Source organism: Thalia democratica, chromosome 2, assembly GCF_965202585.1.
Source record: "Thalia democratica chromosome 2, ktThaDemo2.hap1.1, whole genome shotgun sequence".
Taxonomy (NCBI): domain Eukaryota; kingdom Metazoa; phylum Chordata; class Thaliacea; order Salpida; family Salpidae; genus Thalia; species Thalia democratica.
Window position 1 is genome coordinate 34913540 of NC_139166.1, and position 22843 is coordinate 34936382.

General features: G+C 26.0%; 1 protein-coding gene and 1 long non-coding RNA gene across 3 annotated transcripts in view; both read right to left on the reverse strand.

Annotated features, from left to right (window-relative positions):
- Positions 1–11018: 11018 nt before the first annotated feature.
- Positions 11019–22843, reverse strand: part of LOC145829367 (uncharacterized) — a 33254-nt gene continuing 21429 nt past the window's right edge. For both annotated transcript variants that reach the window (XM_082937137.1, XM_082937135.1), the window contains 5 exons: positions 19382–19519; positions 18012–18155; positions 17086–17223; positions 12911–13144; positions 11019–11628 (listed from right to left, as the gene is read on the reverse strand). In XM_082937137.1, the coding sequence (XP_082793263.1) occupies positions 11523–11628; positions 12911–13144; positions 17086–17223; positions 18012–18155; positions 19382–19519 (760 nt within the window). In that variant the 3' untranslated portion in view covers positions 11019–11522. The remainder of the gene's footprint in view (positions 11629–12910; positions 13145–17085; positions 17224–18011; positions 18156–19381; positions 19520–22843) is intronic.
- Positions 14817–16335, reverse strand: LOC145829827 (uncharacterized). The gene is made up of 2 exons (XR_014369584.1): positions 15459–16335; positions 14817–15357 (listed from the first exon to the last, which is right to left on the reverse strand). It is a non-coding gene; the product is annotated as an uncharacterized LOC145829827 (long non-coding RNA).

Below are 22843 nucleotides of genomic sequence, written 5' to 3' on the forward strand. Positions count from 1 at the left end.
CTGTTATATTTTAAAAAGTTTAATAAAGAGAATGTTGAATAGTCGAGTTATAAACCAATAGTCGATTTTACACAGCATCACTTTTGCACGGAGAGTTATTTTTGCATAGTTTCAGTTTTACCTAATTTTTTCACTAATTACCACTTTTTTATGACTGCACTTTACACAAAGCGTTCTGTTTGCCTGGCATCAATTTTCTACTGATGCCATATTTTGCGCCATTCGTCATTTTTGCACGGCTGACTTTTTTCAAAAATTTGATAAAACTAAGTTTACAAAACATACCTAAATTCATATATATATATAAATGTATTAAATGTAAGTTTTACCTGTTCAAACATTTGTTACGTATTAATATAAAACTAAACTTGAATATAAATTAAAATAAGTTTGACATAATATTAAAATGAAACTAAATATAACTTAAAGCTAATTGAAAAATATTTTAATTAGAGTAAAAAATATGTATTAAAATTTGTTATTATAAAAATACGGACGATTCAGGGAACAAATTATTTTATTTAAGTTTTGTTTTTTGGACTAACTTTTCTGTTTTTACTTTGATGTTCATTGTTTTTATTTAACCAGGTCCGAATACCCACACTTAATTATACGCTGTTAAAGCAACAGTTTTTTTCAAAAGAGAGTCTGATAACACTATAACTTTTCAAGACAAGTTAACTGCTGACAGTAAAAGCAATACATTTTTTTTCATTTCACCTACAACATTTGAACCATATTTTAAACTTAGTTTTAATTTCAATTTTTAAGTTTACTACTTGCTAAAATAGTTCAAAAAAAGAACATAAATAAGTTTTAAAAAATTTTAGCCACTCATTTTAAATGTTTTTTTTGTAAAGGTATGAATAATTTAAAAGCTAAATTGACTTTCTTGTACAACTTAAAAAAAAAATAAAAACCACTCTAGAAAAAGAACCAGCACATACATTTTTCAACAAATAAACTCTAAGTTGTACGGTAGATTGAGCATGTAAGACATAAAGTTTTTATAATAAAATGTATAACAGTATTTACACACGAATCTCTGTACAAATTACGCAACAAAACAGTAGTTTATTTTATTTGTTAATTAAAACTGCACTTACTTACGATACGGGGCAAACAGTTATGAACTAAAATACTTTAAATCATTTTTTATTCTAAACTTTACTTTTATGTTAAAATAATAACATGCATTAATAGTTTTAGATTAAGTGCAAAAAGTTTTAAAGTGCATTAACATACAAATTTAAGCAAATTTTTATGCTGTAATGATAAGTTAAGCATTTAAATAAAATAAAGAGTACTAAAGCTAGTATACTGTTAGACTAGCTAAAAATAAGAAAACTATCAAACTGTTGTTTTACTTTACCAAAAAAAGTTTTCAATTAAAATTTGTTTTTTAAAGACTCTTGACATTTGTACACTAAAAACTTAAAAGTTTAAAATTTAATTTCATTGTCAAAAATCCTGGTTTGTTCGTGTTTTTGTGCGTCTATGTAATTATGTTGTATTTTTGACTTTAAATCAAGTCAAAATCATCTTTAAACTGATTTCTATTAAAAAGATTAGGTAAATATAATGACGTAAATATGACAAATATGGTATATTGGTTTAAACTTGATTGAAATCAAGATTTTTTTTACTTAAACAGAAATTTTCAATGAAACTTGTAAAATGATAACACAACGGGCTTGTTTTATGTCCACATTGTTTTGAAAAAATTCAAAAAAACATTTATATATATTTAAGTAACTTCATTAAACATTGGTAAGAAAAAGTTTTGATATTTCAGCCTTTCAGTATAAGTTAGACTAGCTTAAAAAATATTTTTAATTGACAAAAGCTTTTTGTTTAAAAACTTAAAAACTTTAAACAAAAATTTTTTGTGTTGCATTACAAAACTAAAATAACATGCCAAGTATTTACAAAGAGACCGATTACAGGTAATTTAAAAGGTAGTTTTAGGTTATTAAAAATCAATTAAGACGCAATACATAAAAAATTAAAATGATCTAAGGAAATTTCGATTTGTTTGTTGAAAACTTGCATGTTTGTAAATAAATTAATACATTAAATTCTTTAATAACCTATTTATATAATAGATGAATGAAATTATTTAAACTATTTAAAATAACTTATAAAAACGATTTATAATCTTTAGGCAGACAACTAGATTGTTTTTGTAACTTAAAAACTAATAAAAATTAATTTTAATTAGTTTTATTGTAACAATTATCAAGTCAACATACTTGTTAGTTTTATTAATTTATGACAATAACTAATAGGCTTAAATAAAAAACAAGGTATGTACTATTTGTTTTTGTTCAAATTGATATAAAAAATTTTTAATTGATATCAAAAGCAAAACAAGCAATTAGTTTTCTCAAACTTTGATAAACAAAATAACTTAATTTGATTAAAAATTAAAAATTTTGGTTTTATAAATAAGAATCAAATGTTTTTTCTATAAAAGTTTTAGTATATTTTCACTGCAACCCTTTAGAAACTTACTGTAGACATTTGAAATAAAACAATAATTATTTAACTAAAAACAATAAACTTTAGAAAAATACTTAAGTGATTCATTAGATTTCTGTAAAAAATAATCAACAAAAATATTTTTAAGTTTTTCTAGATTAATGTAAAATATTAATTAATGCAAAATTAAACATTTTAAATTACAAACAAAACAAAATGTTTAAAACAAACAAAGATACTTATAAATAAACAAAGGAACTTTATAGTCAAACTCTTTCTGCCTATATAATTCAGGTTTATTTAAAAATATTGAGACTGCTTCTAACCTAACCAAATCAATGGAATTTCTACATTTATTAATAACTATAATCTATAATAAATACTTACTATTTCACATTAACCTAGTTAAAAAATAGTTTTTGTTGAATGTTTTTTTTTCCTTTAAAATCTATTTCAAGGTTTGTTAGGTCATTTACGTTATAAATACATATTTCTCTGAATTACAAGAGCAACCAAAGAAAAACAATAAAAGTTCAATGTTTATTAAGTAAAAATAAATTAGAAAACTGTAAACATTTTTTTAAATATAAGCAAAAGATTTGCATTTATAATCTAAAATTGTATTAAACTTCTTACTATATTACTTATAATTAAAAATGTAAACTGTGAACAATTTCAAATAAAACAATTTAATCTAAAGCTTAGTTCAAAATTAAATTAATTTTATTTTTCATCATGGCCTGTTTGTCAACAAATAACCAAGTTGAACGGGGACGGGTCAAATACGCACGAAAGCAAATTTTGCACGAAGAGACTTTTGCACAAGGGGTCATTTTTGCTCGAGAGTAATAAAAATTAAAAAAAAAGATTAAAATTATAAATAAATAAATTACGGACAAAGAACAAGGGTTAGGGGTAATTGTGATAGTAAAAAAAGCAATATGAAAAATAAAAATAAAGACAAAAAAATATTAATTAAAAATATACCGAATAAGAGTAAGGGGTAGGGGTAACAGTGATAGCAAAAAAAAATTAATTAATAAAAAAAAAGTTAACGACCAAGGGTAAGGGGTAACAGTGATAGTAAAAATCGAAAATTAAAACAAAAAACAAAAACAATAAATAATCAAAAAAAAAAAGAGTTTTAACCCGTGTTAAAGGGGTAGGTGTCAAAAATTCACGAGGGGACACCTTTGCACGAAGGGTCACTTTTTTACAAAGACACTATTGCAAAAAGAGTAGTTGAAACTTTTTTTTTTACTATCACTGTTACCACTAACCCTTACCCTTGATCGGTTTTTTATTTTTTATTAATATTTTTTTGACTTTTATTTATTTGATTTTTAAAACTTTTAGCTTATATTTTTTACTATCACTGTTACACCTAACTCGTTACCTTTGGTCAGTATTTATTTATTTTTATTTAACTGTTCAAAATATATATTTAAATGTTTGCTAACAAAAGATCCAGGTGAAACAAGCTCACTGGAATATAAATAAAAACAAATTATACAGTAATCTTCCTTTATTGTACCAACATATGTTTCTGTGTGTTAACGAATCAACACACTTCAACTGGGTTCTGTAAGAAAATAAATACTGTAATGAAAGAATAGAAGCTAAAGTAGGTGTATACATGTGTTCATTAAAATTAAAATAAAAAAAATTCTGCAGATTTTTAGAGGTTAATAGTTAATAATAGGTAAAATACTTAATGTTAAATCCGACTGTTATAAAACTATACAGTATTTGTAATTATTAAGTCTAAATTAAGTATAGTAAACTAAAATACACAACAAAACAACAAATCATAACATAAAAAAAACCACTTACTTTAATGGAAAGAATAGCTAATTCAAATTTATTTTACCGTTGCCAATGATTAAACAAAATACATCTAATAATTACGTCACAATATATATGAACATTAACACAGCTATTTAATTTGTATTGTAAAGTTAGTTAATTTAGTCTTTTGTTTGGGAAATCAGTAAAGCGCTTTAATATGATTGTAGTATGTTAATCTACTTTGAATAATAAAAAGTGAAACAACAACCATTAATTAGTGAATCAATAAAATTTAACAATGGTAAAGACAATAAAAGTCACAGGAACTTGACATAACATTATATACATTAAATGTTTGTAATGATTAAATCTAAATTATAACAAAATCAAAGTTAGATGCAATTAGGAAGCAGATTTAGCTTAAATGTAAAAATTAAAAATATAAAATTTTAAAATTTAAGAAATCAAAGCACAAAATAAAAAACTTGTTATAACCTTACATAACAAGTTTTTTTTGTGCTTAGATTTTTAACTTTGATTTTGTTATAATTTAAGTTTAATCATTACAAACATTTAATGTATATAATGTTATGTCAAGTTCCTGTGACTTTTATTGTCTTTACCGTTGTTAAATTTTATTGATTCACTAATTAATGGTTGTTGTTTTACTTTTTATTCAAAATAGATTACATACTACTACCATATAAAGACGTTTTACTGATTTTCTTAAACATATAGACTAAATTAACTAACTTTATTATACAAATTAAATAGCTGTGTTAGTGTTTATATATATTGTGACGTAATTATTGAATGTATTTTGTTTAATCATTGGCAACGGTAACATAAAATAGAATTAGCTATTCTTTCCATTAAAGTAAGTGGTTTTTTTATATTATGATTTGTTGTTTTGTTGTGTATTTTAGTTTACTATACTTAATTTAGACTTAATAATTACAAATACTGTATAGTTTTATAACAGTCGGATTAAACATTAAGTATTTTACCTATTATTAACTATTTACCTCTAAAAATCTGTAGAAATTATTTAATTTTAATTTTAATGAACACATGTATACACCTACTTTAGCTTCTATTCTTTCGTTACAATATTTATTTTCTTACAGAACCCAGTTGAAGTGTGTTGATTCGTTAACACACAGAAACATATGTTGGTACAATAAAGGAAGATTACTGTATACTTTGTTTTTATTTATTTTAATTTACTTTTTTGTTTTCTTGTGAAAAGTTATCACTCGTGCAAAAGTAAGCCTACGTGCAAAAGTTTTTCTTCGTGCAAAACTGACCCTTTGTGCATCTCTGACCCGTCCCCGTGCAAAAGTGACCCGTCGTGCAAATTTGACAACTACCCAAATTGAGCATCCATGCTATTGCCTCCTGTGGTTTAGTTTGTTTCATATCTAATTAAAACATATATGTTTTAAAAATAATAAAATAATAAAGTTTAGTCAAAAACTATACTTATAAAGATCGTTAAGTATTTAATTGATTTATAATTACCAATATTGCACAACACAATAGTTTAAAAGTTTATTTGTATAGAAATTTAATTTTTGATTAGTTATAAGCAATTTTCTAAAATTTTTTAAAAGATTAATTTAGTGTACAGGAAATGTTCTAGCTTTAGACATCATACATCTGAGTCACTTTCTCATATTGCTTTGATTATGTAAAAATATGCTTTTTTTAACTATTTGTAATTTATTAAATCATAGTATTACTGTTTTGTTTGGAAAAATATTTTTCAGTTGAAACTGGGAATTTTTACTTTTTAACAAGTTTTTATAAAAATTATATATCATTTTTCTGGAGTTTTTAAAAATAATACCTAAAACTTTTCAAACTAGAACATTATTTATATAAAATTGTTTTTATTAAACCAGGTTTCGGCAAGCTGTGGCCATAAAGTATGTTTTTGTTTTAAATGGGATATGCTGCCCAATGAAAAGTAAAACCCGCGAAATTGGTACAGGCCAAATTTCGATAAAAAAAGATTGGCGGGGCCGCTGTTGTATTTTCAGTTTTTACTCTTTATAACAAGCCGAAATATCTAGTGTAAGTTTTAAATTACCCGTGAATTATACCTAAGACCTTTTTTCACTTCAAACTTAAGAGCTTTTAGCTTTAATTTCAAGAGTTTTCTTTCGCAGGCCTTATTAGGATGTTTGCGGGATGCAGATTCTAACTTACATGGGCCGCATCTCATTTAAAATGAAAACATGCTCGCTGGCGAGAACTTATACGGGTTGGTACTGTGCACAACTTGGAAATGTTCGTGGGTTAGAACTGAACGTGTACCGCACTAGATATTCTGGGATTTGAAATGAAAAGTAGAAAAAAAGTCTTAGGGAAATATCAGGTGAAATTCAATACTTACACTAAATGTTCAAGGTCTGTAATGAAGAGTAGAAACTACAACTGCAGCCCGCAATTTTTTAGTTTCCGATGAAGTAGAAACCACCAAATGCTTGCCGACCCCTTGATCTGATTTTTTAGATCTGCTTTTGTATATAAAATAACTTCCCTGTGTTTATAAGCTTTTTTTTCGTTTTTTAATATTCTCAACAAAGCTATTATTTTAAATGAGATGCGGCCCATGTAAGTTAGAATCTGCATCCCGCAAATATGCAAATGAGGCCCGCAAAAGATTTTTTTTTGAAATTTGAGGTAGATAATTTTGAGTTTGAAGTGAAAAAAGGACAACAAAGCTCAACAAATAATTTAAAAACTTCAGTTTTTTGTTTGAAATTTTTAAAATTTGTAATTACTATACATACATTTACTTCATTTCGATTAAATATAGTTATTAAAGTAAAATATAGTTTAAAAAGGTTTTGATTTAAAACTATAATAAGTTAGATAAAAAACTACTTTTATAAAATTATACTTTCTTTTGTATGAATTTGTACTATAAAGTTAGCAGTATAAATCTGCTGTGAACTACTATAAACATATTTATTGCAATTAAACTGAAAAATAAAACTCTAAATAACTTTTTTACAAGCTATGCACAAGACATAAAACAAACAAAAACTTTAAAGAAATCGTTAGGTAAAAGATTGTAAAAGTTAAACTATAAATGTTAAAACTTTTGTAATTTTTTTATAAATCGAATATATATTTTTTTAAAGCTAGGTAAAAAATTCTTGGCCAACGACGTGATATTTAACTAAAAAAACTGATACACTAAGAACATCCTAACACTTTTGTTTAAGTTTACAAATATACTCTATTTTGTTGTAAGAAAACTGCTGTCTAGCCATTATTAAACTTCCTCGGAAAGATATAAATCTGTATCCGTGATGTATGACTCGATGACTAAAAGGGTTTTCGTCAGCCAGGTCCTTTGCCAACACCTTTTTTGTCGCTCAATAAACAATACCTGTTCTATGTCTGTCCTATTACACCTTTGCTTTATGATACATTCATATACTTCATAAAATACTGTTGTCCTTAAAAAAAGTTTTCTGTTAACCTTGCCTGTTCCTAATAAAAGTTTTACAATCCAAGATTTAAAATTTTATTGTTTATTATTATGCAAAACGTGTTGCCAAATTAATACCTGTTAAAAAATGCGGTTGACCTTTAGCTATATTAAACATAAAAAAAGCTCGAACTATGATATTTTTAGTACTGTTATTTTTTATCCGTATAAAGCATTCTTTGTATTATTATTTACTTACTAATTAGAATGATTTTATTTTATAGATAATAGAAAGATAAAAAAACATGCACTTGTGTGTTTTTGTAAAAATGCAATAAGCTTAATTTACAGTACAAATTACTTAATTACAAACAGTTTAATCAAGTTTAGTACTAATATTGTTGTTTTCTGAAATACCTCGTAATCAGCTTTATTGAACTAATTTTAAATGGTTATTTTGCTAAGTTCTTATTTTTTCATATTTAATTATATAATAAAGCATAAATCCGGCCTAAATGATAGAGCACATTTAAAATCAAGTGTCAAAAATAAAAGCACAACTTATGCCATTTATGGTTTTTTTACATAACACAGTCACCTCTCGCGAATCTACGCACATTGTGTTCACAGCAAAAGTGCGTAACTAAACGAGAGAACGTAACTAAACGAGATGTACCAAAAAAATCTACTTCATTGGCTGTTTCTTATAATGTATTTGGTTAAATACAGTTTGAGGACTTTCCCACGTTTTTGTTTACAAAAATAGTTTTCATTTAAATAGTACATACATGTAAAAAAATTAAAAAAAATTATGTACATTCAATTCTATTTTTTTCTTGCCCACCTATGTTGATGAAGACCATCAATTTCAACGCACATTTGTGTTCCTTCAAAACTGTAGCTAGTGCTGGAGAGCACTACGAATAACTGCAAGTAACGTGCAAAAAGTGTCAACGTTTTATGTGCAAAGCAAGTTCTACAGAAGAACAGTTCAATGAGAAAAAACGTCAAATGACAATTAATGATATTTTTACTAAGAACAGCAAATAAAATTCGTGTAATGTGTATGCATTTTTTTAAATATCATTGCTAAATTTGCTGGAAAGTTAGTTTTGAGCCTTTTCTTTAGATAATTATTCATTGTGTTGCGAAGTTTCATTATTGTAAGTAAGATTGTTAGTCAGTCCTGTTTTTTAACATAATTAAAGTATTTAAGTTTATGGTACATCGAGGCACAACTAAATGTTTATCCAACCGTCTATGAACAAAATTTTTTAAAGTCTAATAAAATATAGGTAAGAATTAGCATTAAAGAGCTAAACATATTGTTGACTCAATACATACAAAAAGTTTATAGTTTCAAAGATTTTTAAAATTTTTACTATTGTATTTTTTGAGAATTCTAAAATGCGTAACTAAACGAGAGCGCGTAATCATACGCGTAGGCTCGCGAAAGGTGACTGTATATAAGATCAAAACCTTTTTTTTTTGAACAAGTACTGAAGGTAAAGGCGTGTGATGTAGTTTTGATAATCGAATAATGATATTACTAATTAATTTTACACTAAAATAACTGGTAATGTCACTACATACTAGTAGAAGTGTTAGGCTAAATAACATAGCAACAAAACTATCTAACGTAAAGCGCTTATGACCATTGTCATAATCAAATTAACGAAACTTTCTCCATCCTGGCTGTTGTAATAAGAATCTAATGACTGTAACCATTACAATTCGATCGACTAGAAAAAATCTTATTAACATCATTCAGACCTCCAAAGCTATTTGCTATTTCGCATCAAAATATGGTTGACTTTTTCTTTAATTAGAATTCAAATTAATCTCAACCACCTCATCAGCATTACAAAACTGCTATAAGCTCAAATGAAAACGATCTAGCTAAGCTCTACTCATAGGATAAAATTGTAACTTGTGATTGTTCTTAGTAGTATGATACTGGATCAATTAACCACACTTTTAATTTTGGCTACGGCAGCATATATAATCAAAAGCACAATTTCCTCTTTCATTACAAACCTTTCTAGGGAATGAGTGTGCCTCCGCTTGATTTGTATTTTGAAAAAAGATACATGGCCTTGTGCTTGTCATACACTATTAGACGTGCTAATTTACTAACAAAACCGATCTAAATAGATCTCCTTAGAGACGAGATGATGGGTGTCTTGCAAAGTTTCCCAGTGAGCTGGAGAAAAACACTGTGTAATCGTTTAACAAGTATTTGAGAAGGAACGCATTGGAAGCTTCATTCAAATTAGATCATAAAATTACAAAAGACATTAAAAGAGCATAAGATGCATAGAATTGGTACTATTTAGTTTCATTAACAGATAGCAACTTACTTTTCCTCAGACTTTAATGTTGTTGTTTTCAGTTTAAAAACAACCAAGATCATGTCTGAAAATATAAACTTACTACAATCTATATTTTCAACAGGATAAAAAAACACTTTTATAAGAGTGTAAGACTTTCAAAATGGCTGATACAAAAGTACTTATTTAACTAATTATTATAAACAAGTATAACGATTGATTAATGAAGTATAAAACTACACACATTATTCAACTTATAGAGAAAATAAATTTGAAAATGGAGTATAATAAATTACAATAACTTGTTAACAGTAACTTATATTTAAAAAAAAAACTAGTTATGTTATAATCATAAACCTTAGTTCACCTTTTATATAAAACTATAAAAAGTTAAGTAAATAAGAGCTATCCACAAGGCGGTAAATTTGACCTAATATTTGATAAACGTTATAAAACAAACAAAACTAAATGTTGTAATTTGAAATAACAACATTTAAATCTGAATCCACTTAACCTCATAAAAATTTGACAAAAAACTAGCTTCAGTATTTGGAAACCTTGTTATTTAAAAAAAAAGTAAACAGGCGCGAAGTAGACCTACAAAAAAAAATTAATAAAAAATCAAAATAACATAAATTTTTATTTATTTACTTAATGAAACTAGTTGAAGTTTCTTCAAGAGACAAACTGAGTATTCTAACTGTGTCGAACTATTTATGAAGAAAATTTTAACAGTATTTTTATCAACTGTCTTTAACTGTAATGTTTGAACATAATGCTATTATTAAAACTATAATCGTTTACATAGATTTTAAATTTGTCAATCAAAATTCCTAAGCTTTTACCATTGCGTAAAATAATTGTAAGCATTTATTTCAAATTAAATTATGGTTTTATTTGGCTATTTTTCTATTTTTATTTTTTATTTAACATAACTTTTTTAAAATAAAATGTCTGGACACTACAAAAACATAGCAATATTTTATTTATAAACATTAGTATCACATACATATAAAAAAACAACTGCTGATTATTAAAATATTCAGCGAAAATGATTGTTCAACTTCAAAGAATTAAAAGCAAAAAGTTAAAAATCAAGCATAATTAAAGAGCAAATAAAAATTTGTGTTAGTGAAAAGCTTTGAATTTAAAAATTGATTGAAATAGAGTGATTTTATATATTTATTCAACTTAAACTTTTTAAAAACAGCTAGCTCAAATGATAAATATACAACCTTAGCAGCTAACTAAAAACAAAATAATGCTAACAAAATTTAAACTTTATCTAACAAGAACAAATCGACAAAATTATAAACTTGCTTAAAATAATTGTTAACAGTAGACAAGATTTATTCTGACAGATGAAAAAAAAAAACTTGTGCACCAATAAGATAAAAACAGGAACAGAGTTTGAAATCTGCATGAAACATAAAAATACCGAAAACACTTTTTGAATAAAACTCAAACACAAAATAAAGTTACGTTGAACTGTCCAAAATATTTTTATGTATAATGTTATAATTCTCTTTTAATCGTCGAGGCTTTGGAACAGGAACATTGTTCTTTTTCAGATATTGAGTAGGACTAAAAAAAATCATATTATATTATTTAAGTATATCAAATTAACTCATGTTGTATAAAAAACAACATACATAATTAAGTAAGGAATACTAACAAATGTAGTCCGAGATTATTTTAATTCCGAAATTCAAATTTTAGTACACTAAAAATAGTAGATAATACCTGCAAAGGTATTGTAACTTAATGGCATATGGGGGTCCAACTTTTTTTTTTTACTAAAAATAACATTGAGTCTTATATGAAATCTTGAAGTACAAACTACAAGCCAGTTTTTATAGAATAAAAAAATCTTATTTAACTTTTGAGATATTGTAATTTTTATAAAAATTTTCATATACAACATGGACCGCAAATTTGTGGGGATCAATTTTCTCGGAAACTTTAAAAATCACTAAAAATCTATCTTATACTTCATTTTTTGAGCTAAAGATTTCAAACTTTCGGGAAACGTTCCTTTTATAGTTTAAAAGACTTTGAATGTTAGAATTTTTCAAATATTATAAAATAAAATTTTTAGATTAAAAAAAAAACAAAAAAAAAATAGGTGGTTTTTATTTTTTTTTTAATTTTTTTTTTCAAAATCAGAAAAATTCCGGCATTCAATTTTTTTTTTAATTTAATAATACACTTTCTGTGAAAACTTGAAGAAGATTGCTTAAAAAATGAAGGAGGAGATAAATTTTTAGTGAAATGGTCTTTTTTCGCTAATTTAGTTTGCGCCTTCCATTAGGAACCTATTGAGGTCACCGACTTTGATCGCTCATATCTCTAAAACTACTTTGAATTTTTTCAAGCGGTTAAAATGTTTGATAGCTCAGATAAAAATCTATAAAATAAGATCAACTAGTATAAATCAAGGTGAACCCCCCTATGCCCTTAACTTTTATCGTAAACTACCAAAATTCTTAAGTTTTAAAAAGAGCAAAAGTGTTTATTGAAAACAAAGTAAGTTCAGTTTTAGAGTAGTTTTTAAAAATTTGCTGTTTTAAATATGATGAATAATGAGAGAAATTTACGTATTTTAATAAAAATTGATAACATAGCTAACTATTTGAAACAAATAAATGCGTACTATACTAAGAAAAAGTACTTAAAACATCTAAATTAACTAGTAATATCAAAAGAAAACATATTACTTCCAAATATTACTAATAATTTTTATATTTTAATTTCTAGCTTACTAAAAAGACCTTACTTATACATAACTTTCATTATTTTCTATAAAAGTTTTTATTAAATTAGTAATAGTTAAAATATTTTTTCTAGTTTATTTTTAATAACTGACTTTTTGATGCTATTTTGTTCGTTTTTCTTCACTTGTTGAACCGGCAATGAAGTCTGTCTGTAGTGGGTTGTGACGTCATTAGAGGACTTGGTGACGTCACAAAGCAGACGAGATGATGAGGAACGTGGATGAGGAAGCGGAGGAGAACTAAGAAGACTTTTTGAAATAACAAAATAATCTAATGAAGTCTCCTTGTATTGTGATGTAATCATCATTTTGTTGTTATTGGAGTTGCTAAAAAAATTTGATATCATAGCAGTGATTATTAAAGTTGTCCACAGTAAATGATTAAAACACAGTGCACACAATTAAACTGCTAAAACTTGTCTTATGACCGCTCAGTTTTCTTTATTTATATGAAATAAATTAAAACTTGTTAAGAACTTTAAAAAATAGAATACAAAATAAGTTATTTTGGTCATTTATTTTCAAAAGTATTTTTACAACTCACAAACAATTTTGAGCACTGGTAAATAATTTTCAATGTGAATAATGCACTAATGTGAATATGTACAAAATTAAATAAAAATCATTTAATTCTAAGTTGTGACATTAGAGCATAACATTACAACTTGTACATATAGAGCTTTATAATATATACTTATGCTTAAAATTGATTTGCATACTTTTCAGATTTAAAATAAAATATACTTTAGAATTTCATAATTTTTAAACATTATTTACAATACAACCTAACCTGAACATTTCAAGAGTAAATTCTAAAATAAGACGGATAAGTTTAAAAAATACAATTAGGTTTAAACTGTACTAACTAAAAAGAAAACACTGGCGATATTTATCAGAGCTAAAGTCTGGATTTTTTGTGCCGTGAGACAAGCTCAAAAATTGTTAACAACAACTTTTGATCATATCATTTTGATCATCAGACCAAACTCTGGTGAAAATCCAGGTTTAAGTTGTGATTAATTTTTCCAATGTTTTATTTTTGACCTCATCACAATGTAGCGTTCCAGTTGTCTTGCTACTAAACTATATATTTTACGTAGCAATGAAACAACCTGACGTACACTGAACATAGCAGCAAACACACTTTATGGTAAAACATTAAACTTGTTTGTAAATTTGGGGATTACAGTTTTATTACATTACGACTAACTGACGGGTTTCAATGAATACGAGCCTGAGTCTTAGTCTACCAAGAGATTTGGTAAGATAACTGAAAATATATGATTAAAACTCTAATTATTCTAACTTAGTTAGTATTGCTGTACCTTTTAACATGAATTTTGACTAATTAAAACAAAGTTAAATATTTTTTTATCAGATAGGTTTAGGTAACTATTTTGCTGTAAAATAGCATTACACATAAAATAAATACAGTATCAAAATAAAACATATATTCATACTGCTTTACAGTGTTGCCAACGGTTTTTTGTAAGTTTCTTCCAGGTTTTCTGCATTTCTTTAAGGTCTTATAAAAACAAGATTTTTGTCTATTTTAAGCATGGTTGCCACTGATCAAGCTGAGAAAAATTTCCTGACTTTTCCCGACTTTTTACCAAAATTTTCTTGAATTTTCTAAATCAAACTCTTAAATTAAACTTATTCTAAAATACATGATCTAACACTTTAATCTATACAAAGCTTTCAATATAATTTTAATACAGGTTAAAAACAACAGCTTTTTGCTGAATTCTATCATCAAACTTCCAGTACATCACTTAAACCATATGTGTATGATTGATGTTAGTAATAAACAGCTGTATCAGCAAAATACTTGTATTATTACCTTATAAACACAGCTTGTCTGAAAAAAAACACAATTTTTTATCATTTCGTAGTATAAATGTATCTAGATAAACAAATGACATATTAGGAACTTTAAAATTAAAACCTTAATTTAATAACGAACTTTCACAACTAAAATCTTAAAACAATTACAAACTTTTACAGTTGAAACCATAATACAATAAAGAAAAATTTTTTTTTAGAATTTCCTAGCATAAATGTATCTAAATAAACGAAACGACATATAAGGAACTTTTACAATTAAAACCTTAAATCAATAAGGAACTTTCAAAACTCAATCCTTAAAACAATAACTAACTTTTACAATTAAAACATTAAAATAATAAAGAACTCAATCAAATACTTTTTTTTAAATGTATGTACTAAAATTTATTTTCTCCATTTTTTATTAGCACTTCAACCTCTTCATCTAATGAAGATATGGTTTCCTTCATCTGGTCTGCATTCCGCTGAATTTTCTTGGCAATTAAAATCATTTGCCTCATTTATTTAAATCGCTCTCATCTGCTGCCCCTACACTTGTTGAAGAGAATCTTTTCTCTAAATCAAGCCACAACTTGTGGACTTCATTTCTTTTCTTTGGGCACTCATTTATTTTTACCTCCAATTTTGCTGCCTCTGATTCCTCCTCATCCTCCATCTCTTCCTGCCTTTGTTCTTTTAAAAATGCTTGATATCTGATTAAAAAAAAATCTATATTCAAAGTATACTTAAACGAATTTTAATTATAAAATATTACTCTAACACTAAAACGTACCACTCTAAAAATACAACATACCTTGATCTTGCGGTGGCTACCGACATCTGCATATCTTTCGAGACGTTGCATAGAGATGTAAGCATAAATGTAATCTTTAATTCTTCTTCTGGATTTAATATTTTCTTCTTTAGTTATCTTCAAGCAGAGCTTTGTTAATACTAAACCCTCGTTCAACCTCCGCATGTCCATTGTGCAAAATAAACAATGGTTGCAACAGTTTTCCGAGAGAAGATTTGGTACAAACTCCTAATGTTTCAAAATAAAACTGGCCTAAACGATCTTGACTTCTCTTGAAGCTTTTAAACTTTAATACATTCATTGGGCAATTTATCAAAGTTCTAAATTGATCGATGCTCTCATCACCTTCAGTGTTGGAGCACATTTTTTGTTTCGTTAAGGAGTGCACAATATTGACAAAACGCTTAACCAGAATTGTGACTCCTAATTTGTCTAGGTTATGAGGATTTAGGCATGACATATTTTTAACAAATCTAGTTCCAATAGCCATTCTGCTCCGGAGACTTTCAACGGCTTTTATAACAAATACTCTACATTCTTTATTAAAATTTAAGATAAAAATTAAAGTTTTGTTTCTCAACTAGGTCTTTTTTCCTCAAATTTGAAAGCAAATTTTTGGCTGCACAACCAAGATCAAGGGCAGGTTTCAGGGAAGCTTGATCATTCAATTCAATCTTGAATAACTTGGGAAGGCTGGGGTTCGAAACTACACCGTCTTTCATAAAGATACACAGCAATTTAATTACCAAGCACGAAATGTCCTTATGCAAAAAGGCAACAATAGGCTGGGTACTCTGGTATAGTGTTAATATATACCAGATGAAGGCATTGGAAATAAAATTAAATATTTTTGTAAATTTCTAGGAAAATTTTGAAACTTTTTTCTGACTTTAAAGGACTTTTAATTAATTTTTACCACTTGAAGGATTTGGAAAACAAGGAATTTTGTAAATTTAAATTGACAAAATCTGACTTCTTTTAAATTTTATCAAAATTCTTGACTTTTTTTCAAAACCCCCCATTTTTTCCTAATTTTTGTCATTTTAAAAAATTTTTCCTGACTTTTCCTGATTTCCTGACCGAGTAGCAACCCTGTTCAAGTACAAAATTAAACTTAAGGTTTAAAAGCTGTTTTAAGTAGTGTAATAACATTGAAAAAATTCTGCAATGCTTTGTTAAATGTACCTTTAATAAAAAAAAACAACGATACAAATTTTTGTTTATTTATTATCAAGTTTATAATAGATTATACGTAGTTAACTAAAATTTTGTTATTTTTAATGTAGAAATTATTCTAAAATTTCAGGTTTCTCCAGGTTTTTTAGTGATCTTTGTTCGAAATTCCAGTTTTTTTTCAAAATTTCTCAAATTCTAGTTTTTACTAGTTTTTTTTTACCTAAACTATCAAATTTCAAAGGTTTTTTGGCAACCCTGTTTTAAGAAAAATGTAAGTTTTCATTAGTTAAGCTTTTTTTAAACCTTAAAGATATATTGCAGAGCTTTTTAATATTTTATTAAACTTATATATTTTTGACACAACTATCAAACTTGTAAAATCGATTTGATAATTATAAGGTCCCTTTGATTAAATTTAAATTTATAAACAATATTTAAACAAAAAATTTACACGTTGTTTTCTTCTTCGACAATGACGCAAGTTTGGGGACGATTTCTGAGAGGTCTCAGCTTTGTTACTAAGCATTCTTTTGGGATAGGACGGAAACACCCAGATGGAACTGAAAGTGGTCGGCTTTCGTTCTGATCACTGTAAAAAAAACTCCACAAATGATTTTTAAATAGTATTTATACAATTATTTATATATTAAACTGAAAATTACTTATACTTTGTAACAAAAACTAATTAATTTACATAAAAAATTACAGAGCTATAGTTGTTTAAACAAAAAAAAAGTTCCATTAAAGTCTCGATTTAGACCAGGGTTTCCCAAACTTTTTTTTTAAATAGCTCCTTTGAATAAATTAAAAAATCTATGCCCCCTTCAACAATAGTACTTAAACTATTATTAAAGACATCTAAAACCTTTTTTTTTTGTTTAATTATCATCAACCTCAGAATATCTAGTGTAAGTTTCAAATTATGACCTCATGGCTCCCTGAACATCTGTCATGGCCCCCAAGAGAGTCTATTGGCCCATTTTGGAATACCCTGATATAGACTGTATAACAATTTTATTAATAATATTTTTATTAAACTATTTTTACTTGAAACAAAATTATTACATTATACAGTCTGGTTAATATTTAAACAAAAACTTAAAATATTTATAAATGAAATTCAATGATTTATTTTTGAACTAGTATATTTTGTAACTCCCCAACTCCGATATTTAATCAAAAAATCAGCTTTTTGTTCCAAAATAACATTATCGTACAATGATTTCATTTTTACTTGTTAAATAGAAAGGAAATGAATAAAATATTGATAGTCAAAGTATAGAGTACGAAAGAAAAAGTTGTTGCTAAATTTTCAATAACTTTTAATATTTGTATTTTGAATTTAATATTAACTTATTTGAATTTAAAAAATCGAACCTGTGCTGATTGTTTGCAACTAAAACAAGTTGTTTCATCATGTTTGTGTTGATACTTTGTTTATTATGAGATTCTTTTGTCGCGGCTTTGTCACCTGAAGCAGCCTCGTTGCATTCACGAACTTTCGTCATAAATGTTTGATACCTAAATTAGTTTAGGAAACTTGATATCAATAACTAAGATGAGTAAGTCAACTAAATATTACAGATTATAAAAACTCTTCTAATTAATTACATAAAACTATACAATAATCCTATATTATTTCTTTTTTACCAAGGTATTTTTATTTTTTATCATGAGACCTTGTAAAACCTTAAGCATTGAAAAAAAAACTGTATTAATACCAATTCAAGTTAATTTTTGAGCTTTTGTTTTCCTTATTCAATAAGTAAGATCTCATTAAAAAAATTTTGTAATAATGTTTTAATGATTACCTTACAACAAGCTAGTACACTAAATGTATAGTTAAAACAGATTTGACACAGAAATCAATTCAAATTGAAGATTCATATATTTTTAAACTAACATGTTATATCCGCAGCATTAAATAATGGGAAAAATGGCTAATATTATATTTATTATCAGCTAAAAATTGAAACTTTGAAGACTAAAATTAAAAAAAAATTGCTTTGTTTGTTTAGAAAATGTTTGAAGTTTAAAAAGTGTTTATTTCTGGTTATAAACAGATGTTAATTATTTTATTCACTGTTAAGGCCATATCATAGGCAAGGCATTTTTATAAAAACTAGCAGAGATTCTTATATAAAAACTGCAAGCTTAACTACTTTAATTTTCTATAGATTATAAAAATTTTACTTAATTTTGTTTAAACTTTTTGTATTTAAACATATAGAACGCCAATTTTTTTAAATCTAATTTTCTTGGAAAACAAAAAAAATAGTAAACGTTTATCTTATTTTGTTTTTGAGCTAAAAATTTTATATTTTAGTAAATACTGCTTTTAAAACCTTACTCATTGGATTTTTAAACTTAACTAAAGATAAAAACTTTACAACAAACAATCCAAAAATATTTTTTTTTAAGTCAAAAGTTTAAAGATATTCAACAGACTTTTAAATTTTTTTGTAAAAATTATTTATTATATAAATTTATAATATAAATACTACTATATTTTATATTTAATTAAACTCGTAACATTTCTAACTAAAAGGAGATATGGCATTTATATGTAGAAAACAGATATAATTTTTGAACAAAACAAGTTTTACAATAATACAACTCTTTTAGCTGTTCAACACTTAATAATCAACTTTAATTATAACATAAAGCATTTTGTCACCAACTTTATAGTTGCATTTCTTAGTATTAAGTTTTGTTAGTTGGTTTTGAAAAAAATAAAAAATAAAAACCATTTTTCATCTTGTAATGTTGAAGATCCGCTACAACCAATCACGGTATGTCTTCTGTGAAGTTCCATATCTAATAATGAGTTTGGTGAATGTTGTCTATGTAATTTCACTTCTTGTTTTTCGTTTTCTTCTACTGATCTATAGTTTTAAGTATATAAAACATTCATTTAATCTTTTTGAGATAAATTGTTTGACATTAAATAATCTTACACTTTTATACTACATCTTCATCCTTATTAAAAATATTTTTATACAAAAATGTTTTTTGAATAAAAAGTAGTAAAAAAACCATTGTAAATAATAGACTCAATTCTTCAAAATTTAAACACCAAGCAAAATATCTTTTGTTTATAAAAAAAAAACATTTTTAAATATGTTAAAAAATACTTACTTATAGAGAAATATAACAAAATGTTAGTTTAGATATGTTTAACAAGAAATGGAGTTCAAAAAAATAAAAATTATTTTACCTGTAAATAAATAAAATATAGACTGTAATTTAAGGTATATCTATGTTTATTTAAATACAAATTAAAAATAGTAATGATAATAATCATCATAAATGGATATAAAATAAATTCAGAATCTAAGCTAACAAACTATCTGCTTTACCAAACATTTCTTGGTCTGTTTTTTTGTTTTTTAAGAGTTGAGACACTTATTTTCAATGAATTTTACACCAATTTTTATTTATCAAATTATCAAAAGCTGTCCTACTCTTGTCTTAAAAAATAGACTACTTATATACAATTGATTTTTATGTTTTTTAAGTATCAAAAAATCATAAAAACCTACATTCAAAGTCCAAAGAAAAACTTTGTAACCTACGGATGTAGGTACCTTAGATAATAAACTTAACTTATACTAAATAATGATAAATAATGACTAATACTTAGGGCTACTCTATATAAAACTAGTCATGACAATGAATGAACATGTTGTATTAAAGAACGATTGCGAACACTAATAAAAATATAAATAATATCATACTTTAAAAACTACTTTAAATGTAGTCAAAACTTTACACACGAATCAATCTAATAGGAATATACTTTAAGAATGTATAAAACAAAATAAGATACAACTACTTCGGATTTAAATAAAAATTAATATAAAAAGTAACATTGTTAAACAAATACTTTAAATAACACAAGAAAACAATATAAGTGTCTATTCAACATAAACAACATCTTTACTGCAGCAGGCTGTGGCTAGGATCTCCTACTACTTTCTGTGGCTGGTTTATATAGAAGCGTTCTTAACTTTTTGAAACGTTACATCAGTAATTTTATGTCTGCACTTTATTTACTTCTTATAATAACTGTATTAAACTTGCATCAATATAAAACTTGACCTTGCAAGCTTTCTCTTAACAGTTTGAATCAAAATTGATTTTAGCTCAAAACTTTCCATCAAATCTAAACAGTAATCAAGTGCAACTTGATATCCTGTTACAACTTAATTTACATATTTTTCTATTGAGCATTTAATTTATTGACATAATTTTTTCATATACTTATATTTTAGTACTATGAAATTTTTATATAACACAATCTCCAACAAAATTTTTTTTTATATAAAATGTTCCAACTAAAGATCTACCACATCCACTATCCGGATCCGGTTCTGGGCGGATCCGGTAGATTAAACTTTTAATATTACGCATCAAAAAGTATATCGGGATCCAATTATTTAACACGATCAATAGTCATTTTTTGTTAAAAAACTTTTAAATCGATAAACGAACAAACTAAATTTACCACAGTGTTTTACATATCAGTATTTTTTATTGTTATAAGTGATGTATAGTGTAGATTTACTTATATTTGTTTGTGTTTTCTCGTTGCTATCAAAAAAAAAAAAAGATGAAAAAAAAACAAAGGTAAATCTTATAATATCTCTTTATTCGCAAACCATAGGCTGTATCAATAAAAGCATGTTGATTGATTAATTCATAGTAATTTAGTTCCTTTTTGACACGACAAACTATCATATTTATATGTATTTTTTTTAATTTTAATGATTTATGCCGTTTTATTTGACACAATAAATCAGTTTTAGTACACCTTTTTAATCTTCTATAATAAGGTTAGGCAACTACTCTAGTCGGAGGATCCGATATTGAGCGTTTTGTAGATACCAGGCGAAATTTATTCGACATTGACTTTTGCAGGACGCTTTACTTTATAAATAATTTTTTTCCTAGAAAGCTTTACTAATAGGATACAAAAGATAACAAATTTAAATTTTTCACTTACAGTTTATTAAAATTTACACTTTTTAAAGCAATCAGCATTGTTTAAAATAAACAAATGTCCAAAACACAATTGACAAAACAATTTAACTTATAGATTAATTAATTAAAACAAAAACTTAATCAGTATCATTTATTTACTCATATTATATAGATTTATTTTAATTCAAAGGTATCCAGACTAGGGCTTCTTTTTTTAATAACTAAAATGAGATTTCTTACTTTTTTTGTTAGATCTGGATCCGGCCGGATCTTAATTTCAAAATTAGATCTTGATTCAGTTCTGGCAGCATCCTCATTTTTTGGACTCGCTAGATCGTTAGGTTTAACTAATATGTCTTGATAAAATACAGGGCTCGTACACAGGGTTTTAGACTAAGTTGCCTAAATTGACTGACTTCTTCCTAAAACTTGTTGGTTGGCGCTCATTTGGGCTTATAGTCAGATGAAATTACGTAGCTTATCATTTTGGTTGTAATTTCTTAGTCTATTAATGGTAATGTAAGGACAGTCCTCCACCTGTCCTTTTTATAAAAGCATATTCTTAAAAATATTTACCGTTTTATAAAATAATGGCATTTTCTAACCTTTAAAATATATTTTTAAGCACTTAATTAAAGCATTTCCGCGCAAATGGAAATTTTTCCGAAAGAAAAACGATTTTTCTTTTGAAAATTCAGCACAAAACGACAAGTTTAGCTGAACTGCCGCTTTTAATGTTTGAGTAGTCTAGGCGTTTTTTCAAATACAGAGCTTCAATTACGCCGACTTAGATACGTCAAAAGTCACAAAAAAAGTGCTAAAACTTCTATATTTAATATCGCCGTTCGGGATAACCAGTCGAGCAATTTGACGTTCACCTTAAGTTCAACACGTACTTCAGTATATTCTTTGGTCAATTGCACCGTGTATCAAGTATTCCTTATCGAGTCTAGCTAACTTCTGAGTTAGTAAATTTGTTTTTGTATTTTTTTAACTGTTTAAAGATAGTTAGTATTATCTTTACGTTTTTAAGTGTGTTGTAAGTAGTTGTATCGTTTTCTAGTGCCTTGTTAGTGTTTCTTGGAATTTAATAATAAATTTGTTAGTGTGTGTTACTTATTTAAAATTTGCTATAACGTAAGTATATAACCTATATTAATATTTATAGTTTTAAATAGTAAGAACTATTTGTTGTTTGGAAGTTATTTAACATATATTTGTTTAAG